General features: G+C 46.4%; 1 protein-coding gene across 1 annotated transcript in view; it reads right to left on the bottom strand.

The window, feature by feature from the left end:
* Positions 1-7,851, bottom strand: part of T265_04944 (hypothetical protein) — a gene marked incomplete at both ends in the record, with an annotated part of 23,475 nt that extends 15,624 nt beyond the window's left edge. The window contains 3 exons of the mRNA XM_009169812.1: positions 4,667-4,928; positions 5,080-6,620; positions 7,744-7,851. Coding sequence (XP_009168076.1) covers positions 4,667-4,928; positions 5,080-6,620; positions 7,744-7,803 — 1,863 coding nt within the window. The remainder of the gene's footprint in view (positions 1-4,666; positions 4,929-5,079; positions 6,621-7,743) is intronic.
* Between the last annotated feature and the right edge of the window lie 538 nt (positions 7,852-8,389).

The following is an 8,389-nucleotide window of genomic DNA, read 5'->3' on the forward strand; positions in this document are numbered from 1 at the left end:
CCCCCCCCCCCCCCCGAGATAGTAGGCGGTTCCACATTTGCCATTAAGGGTTCTACGTCACTTGTGGGCTCCTGATGGGTGCCAGCTGATGGTCATGTTCATTGATTTTCGAAGCATTCGGCCAATCGGTCCAGGTCTTCTTTAATCAAGATGTTCACTCCATTCCGATCCTTGGTGGTTTCGCACACAGGTGGTTTCCGGGGACCGGTCGCAAGGATCAACTGAAACGATCTTCGGGCAATACCGGCTTTCTGGGCCTCTTCCATTTCGTTGGCTTTCTGGTCGGCTCGCACGCTCACTTTCACTTGACAGCTGGGATATTTCTCCGATATTTAAGCAGTGTCACTGTTTGATCTGATATCCAGTACTTGGGTGCGCCTGGTTGGGTCGCACTACAGGCGAAATTCCCAACACCATGCAAAGAGGCAGTAATCTCGTCCCAGTTTGAGTCCACATCTGATGGTGAAGCATTTGGAAGAGACTCTAGAAGACGATTCTGGTAAATTCGTCTAACATACGGATCTGCCAGTCTCTCAGTTGCCAAGCGATTTGTCCGCACGCCCTGGAAAACGTAGAGAGAAGCGCGTGGTTAGAGTCCACAAATGTTTCAAAACAACCGGCAGTCAGTTATTGATCAGAGCCATCGGTAACTGATGGCAATGTGGTCGATTTGAGTTTGTGGCCGACCTGCCGTCGGAGGACACCATGTGGCCAGACGAATTCGGCTATTTCGGAAGTTGGTATTGCATAAAAACAGCATGCGATCAGCACATAGCTAAAGCAATCCTTCCCCACTGTTCGTATGTAGCGCGCCCAATCCATGTGGACCTCCTAATTAAGTCTCAGATACGTTAAGCCTGCTCACTTGCGCATTCAAATCTCCGACAACTACCGCGATATCTGAGCTTTTAGCTCGCCACAGCAGGGCATTTAGGGCGTCGTAAAACCCGTCTTTGACGGCGTCGGAGCTACAGTTAGTTGGTGCGTAGACAGACACGATAAACAGACATCTATCAACTTGCCGCTTGTCAGACTCCTTCACAAACATTGTCAGACAAAGCGCACAGAGGCGACTATCAACAGGTATCCAGTCAAGTAAGGATACTTCCGCCCGGTGAATTAGGACGATACCGACCTTTGCATATCCCGCCGCAGCAGCGTCCCCATCACCAGAGATTCGCAACCGGAAGTGAGTGGAGAGTAATGAGGAATTAGTTCAACCACTGTGCTTGCATCTTGAATTATTGTCTCTGAGACACTACAGATCAATGTCAAGCGAGTCCAGTGTGAGTGCAAGGGCAGATTGTTGTCCTGCTTGCTTCAGGGTGCAGAGATTGAAGGCGGCCAGATAAACCGGGTATCGAGGCTTAAAGATTGATTTGAAGATACCTGAGGATGTCGGTGTTATGTGACAGCCGCATGCAAAACCGATACAAGACGAACGGAGTCATCAGTGCTAAGTACTGGGCCTACAAGAGAATTATCAATGGGATGGGAAGAGAGGGAAGAAAGAGTATGCTAAAGAAAAAGAAGGGAGCAGCATTAGCCTGTTTTCGCTTACCAGCCCTGCTACATGCAGTAAGGCGACCCGGCTGATGGCACCACGCGAACGGCCGAAAGTGGCATGAAAGTATTGTTAGCTGTAAATGTCATGGTTGTACGGGGGCTGGGATACTGTCAGGGCGCTCACATCTAAACAGCAGCAATCGAAGTCTTTGGCTCAAAAGCCTAGCCGCGATGTCTGGCAGGAAATGCCAATGCATTACCATTTCTACGGAACAGGGAGCGAGATGACGCAGTGATTAGAGCGCCAATTTATTGACGCGAGTGTCCGTGGTTCGAACCCGACCTCTGTCTCTCGACTTCCCCTGTTTAGGCTTGGGCAACCTGACAGTATCTCAGCCGTCGTGCTTCCTTTGGGTGGCACCGCAGCTAGGCACCAAATGGATGTCACGGCTGAACGATTATTTTTATCTTATCTTTCTACGGAACAAGTTGCCACATGTTCCAACCCCCAACCTGAAGGACAAGGAGACCCCTAACCATTGACCAACCTGGTATGAGAGACCCTGTGGGCGTCACGGGGCACCCTACAGTATAGCTCAATGGGTCGCTGAGGTGTGAAAACCGTCACACCACGGTAAGGTCCAGTCTCCTCGTGACGGATCTTTCAGTATGACAGTTATCCCGACGGTTGGCAAAAGCGCGAAACCGCTTGGCCTCTGTAACGTGAACAGTAACGAGCGTGTTTTGCTGTCAGAACACTACTTGGCTAAATGTGTGGTTGAAGTCCAACCCCGGGATCTCGACTGCTTCTGTCTAGGCTTGGGCAACTTGGCGGTATCTCAGCCCTCGTTCTTTCCTCGGATGGCATGGCAGCTAGACACCCAAAAGGTGTTCCAGCTGGACGGTTATTATCTATTAATTATCTTTAGTGCCTTCAGACGAACTGAGAAAATGGTATTAAAAACGGCATTATTTCTGAGGGTTGGCATCTTGATCGCAACCACATCTGCATTGGACCAGATTTGTCCGTCTGTCTTTCTCTTTGATCACTGTCACTGCCGCTGCACTGTCCCGAAAAAGGAGTAAGCCATTTGTGGTTTTATGGATCAACATGACTTGTATACCAGGTAGTAACTGCTGAAACACTGAAATGGGAAAGGAAGGCAGCGAAGCTGGAAAACAGAACTGATCAACACAGAACAACAAATTGTCGCTGATTTGCTCACTGAGCTGGGCAAATTGGTTGCAAACGTCTCACCATCAGTCAAGGGCATCAGTGCGCAGCATATTCGAAATTAACCAAGATTCAACCAGTCGTAGTGGATTCTGTTGTCATATTAGGTTACGGTCTAAACGGAATCTCGATGGGCAACAAAACGTTCACTTGTTCGTGAGTACCCACACGGCAGGAATAAATGACGATCGTACGAGCCCACCAAGTTGATACACTAGTATGATTAAATGGACTGTTACTGAACAGATGGAATAGTTCCATGATCCGAACAAAAACAAACTGATTGCAAGCTAATGAAGTGCATAAAGTGTGAACTACTCATCTCATTGGTTACCCAGTCTGATGGGTATTTTGGTAAGCCCTGCAGGTGGTTTACTATTTAAGACAACGAAAACCTAGAAGGAGAGCATTTTTAACTTGGAATACCTTCTATAAAATGCTTAGACCAGGTCCACAAAGTAAATAAGCAATGCTTCTCTACCTAATGGTTCGAAGATGCAGTCGTGTAATGCGTCCCCTTAGTACACAACTATTATGCAGTGCAGTTTTATATATTTTTTCATTTCCTAAAAAATTCCGGTGTTCTGTGTGTTAGCTGAATTCACTCCGAGTGTACACACCCAAGACCATTTGAAACAAATCAGAGCCGCCCACTTGGTCTTCATCGGGCGGTTTACAGTGCACACCTACCGGTCTGATACATACAGTTTGTCGATTCGCATTACATCAACTAATGTCGTTTGGTGTCACTTACCCCACTGAATTCTGGTATGGAGTTCATGAAGATTGGTGGATGGATAAAGGTTACACCACCGGAGCGAATTCTCACATTTTCGTCAACTAGGTGAATACTATCCAATACAATACATTTAAGTTTCGGTCGCTGGCAAATCAATAAGCTCCCGATGAGACAGCACTCACTGTTGTACGGATGGGTGCTAGTTCTCGACACGGGTGGTCAATCTGCACAGCGTTATCCGCATAACATAAAGTCACAAGATGAGGAACAATTAAAGAGGCCCATGAGTGATCTCTCCTAGGATGGCGATCGAAAGACGGTGTCCGCAATGTTGCTGAATCGGACTCGCCGTGGGTACTGTTTGCTGCAGTAATACTCCTCTAAAAAATCGTTCAGCCGTGGCACCCTTTCGGTGCCTAACTGCCATGCAACCAGGAGGCACGAGGGCTTCTAGGTTAGCCAAGCCTAAACAGGGGAAGTCGAGAGGCAGCGGCTGGGTTCGAACCGCGGAAATTCCGGTCAGTAAATTCGAGCTCTAACCCCTGAGCCATCTCGCCCAAAGTAATACTCCTCGTATTCATTAAGTTACACATCTGGACCACATTGACACCCACATAATGGGGACAATAATTTGGACCTGTAAAATCGGGTCCCGAGAACCAATGGCAATTCTTGCACCATAATGCTAACCACAGCGAGTCTGTTTCGGAGTGGCTAAAGCCTCGCGACTCAGTCAACATACTGTAATGCTAGGGGATAGCTTCTGTAATATCAGCATAAAGCCTAGAACCAAATATATACTAATACCAACCACACATTCATGTCTGTCTAATGGAGTATGACACAAAATACCAGATGCTAATTAGGAGTCTAGTTTATTGGATAAGTCGCGAACATCCGACCCATTAGGTGATGCAGTGAGGCTGTGAAAATGCGCCAAATCCACACTGACAGTAAATTTCGTCAAATGTTTTCAAAAAATCTATGTAAGTCACATCCAACTAGGCACTTGTATCCAATCTTGTCGTCCACGCTCTGCGTACTAGTAGTGTTAGTGCGCACTGCGGGAAAACCGTATCGCAGGAGCGATGACTTCACTAACAAAAAAGCGCTTCATTACTTCATCAAGGACTTAGTCTAAATGATATCCCTATTGTTGGACCTATTAGCCTTTAACAGCAACTCACCAAATTTTTCCGAAGCTTGTCAGAATGACTTTGCTCCTCCTCTTGCGTCCCGATGACTGAGGAGTCACCAGAAGCAGCGGAAGCTCGGAGACTGAGCAAACTATGCACCAGAGGTTTAGTAGAGGTCAGAGGAACCAAGCGATTGACCTCGTATTTTGCATCCGGTTTGGTTGGGACTGAGTGAGGGTCAAACAGGCGTCGCTTCACTCCGTCTCTAAGACCTGTCAAACCTGGTCCGCCACGACGACGGCCGCGATTCATTCTACAAATAGGTTTTATGAATCGATTTGCAGTTATTCACCAAACGCCTGCAGGTAGCATAATAAGAGAGACAATGCAGAGAGATAGTAATGTGTATTTATGTACAGCGTAACAAAAGAAACAAAACAGTACACTATGAAGGGTCTGCAGACTGTGTCACCAAAGCCTGAGCACGTTGAGCTCGATCTTTTCGCAACGCTTTCCTCTTCCGCTTCTTGATAAGTCTTGCTTGATGAATACGCATTAGATCTGACTCCTCGTCGTTCACGTTAAACGTCATTTTTGGATGTTTCGTTAGTTTGGCAAAACGAGTGTCAACAGCTGCTTCCAATAATTCCTCGTTGAAATCAACATCATGCTTTGTTCTAGTGGAAGCAGAAGGAGCCGGTTTGAGAGGAGCGGGGGAAGGTTCTGATAGCAATCCAAGTTTTTCCTTGACTTTATTGTAAAGACGAGTGGAAACAAAGTATCCATGCATATAGGCGCGCAAAAACTGAGTTCCAATCAGTTCCAACATCCCCAGTTCAGACAGTTCAGAACGTGTTACAAACTTATATCCGTCGTACATAGTAGTAACATCTGGTTCACACTCAAGTACCAGCCGATCCAAATGACTACACCAAGAAGGGGCCTCGCCCAACAAAGGGATGAAATAGGTGGAAATCTTGGGTGATTCCATAGCGAGCATGATGAGACCACTATTAGCAAAGTGGTGCATCCAGTTGCATTCAGCACGCCCGGTATCAAAGCCAACAAAGATCTTCCCATTTTCAATGAACCAGCACTTTAGACAATGTGGCATCAGCGCAATTAGTTTATCTTCGCAGAACTCGACAGTTTTTACAGGTTTCCGAAATTCTGTATCACGGATGTGCCAGGGCTGGCGATTCTGTCGCAAATCATATAAATAAACCATGCCATCCACAGTCCCAACGGCAACATTTAAGGAATCCTTGTACTTGAGACAGGTTACACTGCCCGTACCCGATTTTCGTTTCCCTGTGTACGGATCACGGACATCTTCTGGCGGGGGAGCATATTCCGAGACGTTCATCCCAAATACACATTCACCTGTCCTTGCATCCCATCCATCAACCCGACCTAGAGAAGAAGATGCCAACAAAAGACTGTGTTCTTTCCCGTACGCGGAAGCAGTAAAACCATGGGCTGTGCCGTCCAAGTGTGAACTGACAAGAGGTGTGTTAAATCGACCCTCGAGCAAGTTCATTCGGTAGATGGAACTGCGTGACGATGCGATAAATAAATCGCATGTGAATGGAGAGTAGGCTATATCGACTCCTGGTTTGGGAATCCGGAACTTGAAAAAGTGTCCACCAGCGGCATGCACATCAACCCAGCGTTCCTCTTCAAGTAATACAAATTTGGAATAGTCATCGCTCAAAATCTCCATTCGATACGGAAGGTAATCCACACAACGGTCAAATTTTAAGGACAAGTTACCAAGCTCGTAGCATTTAACTCTGGGCTTATATCTGCCCAAAGTAAAAAGATATTGGCCATCGGGGGAAGAGGTGATATAGGTAGCAGAATCAGGCATTTCCAATTCTTGGATCAGTTCAATATGCCGAGCAATGCCTGAATCTTGTGACATTTTCTTACGTTTCTCCGCCCTCGAAGCCCACTCGGGCAATGCTCTATTTGCTGTCAAGTTGTAAACCTTAACTCCATTCAACTGAATCACGTTCATTGTGTAACAGAACCAATTCCTGGATGGAGAAGAACAGGGCGCAGGCGCGATAAGACGATCACAAAGGGTCGATTGCGGAGAACTCAAGGACCGTACACAACTTCCACCATGGAGCTGAAATAAGACAAAAATATAAGGATAATTTAGAAGCACACGAGTAGTCACTCCATCGGATTCCGTTCTACATAAGAACTGAGGCCGGACAAAAACTGAGTTGTTGTGATATGCTACGAAAGTGGTCATCAACTGGGGAAACTCCAAAGGGGAGATTTTTAGGTTTCAAGCGAGATCGGAGACCAGAGACTTGGACAGCCCGGCTTTCGCACCATCGAATGGCCTCACGTTACCTGATGTATGGAGCGAGAAGCAATCGTTTTCCTCAATGACTGATTAGCGCTTACTGATTAACGATACATTTCCACTACATACCTGTTCCAAAAAGACAAACCTGTTACACAGATTCAATGTCGGCAGTAATCCAGCAGAATTAAAAAATAAGTAAATATTGGTACCTAACTTTCAAAACTTCTCGGTTTCGATAATGCAGTCACGATCAAGCTATAAAAGCAAACATTACCTGCTACAACGGCAGTTACACGAATAAAGCCAACCCGTCAGCATTACCATTATATTAACTGGACGTAATGAGACAGACAGAGATATGGCTGCTAATCGATGTCGATGGTGTCCTTGTTGTCAGTTTTTATGCAAATTGCCTGAATGAGTGTCTGGAGGTGTAGGGACTTCGGACTGATTGTAGTAAGCCTCCCCTTTTATTTTTGCTTCAAAATAGGGCTTTCAAACAAATCATGGCTGTAGGGCAGCGAAACATCAGTGTTGAGCACTGATGTAATACTATCAGTCATAATGATGATGTAGACCAATCTATTCCGATCTAATTATTTGTCTACTTTCTGACGACTAGATCGGGGCGAGATGGCCCAAGTGGTTAGAGCGCGAATCTTGGGTGGCATGGCAGTTAGGCACCGAAAAGGTGCTACAGCTGAACGATCTCATCTGACGACTATATCGTCAAACAGGATAAACTGAATTGAAGTGTATCTTGTATACATGGTCAAGGCATACCAACTGGCTGAGAGGTCTGCACAAGTAGGACGATTGGATTGAATTGTTCAGCTGTTGCACCCTTTCGGTGCCTAGCTGCCATGCCACCCGAAGGAAGCACGAGGGCTGAGATATGCCAGGTGTCCAAGCCCTAGACAGGGGAAGTCGAGAGGCGGGAGGCGGGTTCGAACCATGGACCTTCTGGTCAGTAAATTCGCGCTCTAACAACTTGAGCCATCCAGCCAAGTAGCACAAGTAGAAGTCCAGTGTCGACTCATGACGGTCTACATAGACCACATAGGGACCACTCCATGTCACCCCTGACTGAACCAGCTCTTCCCTTTTCCTTACAATTCTTGACATCCTGCACAATCGATGTCTAAAACATTGCAGACTTCGTTGCTGAAGGAGCTAACATAAGCGGAGTAGGTAGTGACAGCGTTTTCAGTTCCCACTGACAGACACCTCTCACTCTATGTCGGAGACAACCAGTGATATAAAGCTTCCAACTTTTGAATATTTCCTGATCGTACGAGCTATCTTTTGCAGGCAAAAAACAAGGGTCGACGGATTTTGGTTTGAACACCGCATTATGGATAATAAAGTAACCAGTCCTTTTCCAAAAGACAGTGTTCAGTTGAATGAAGGCTTGTCTGTACGCCATTGAATTTCTCCTGAGCCCGTCAGTT

Source organism: Opisthorchis viverrini (assembly GCF_000715545.1).
Source record: "Opisthorchis viverrini unplaced genomic scaffold opera_v5_90, whole genome shotgun sequence".
Classification (NCBI taxonomy): Eukaryota; Metazoa; Platyhelminthes; class Trematoda; order Opisthorchiida; family Opisthorchiidae; genus Opisthorchis; species Opisthorchis viverrini.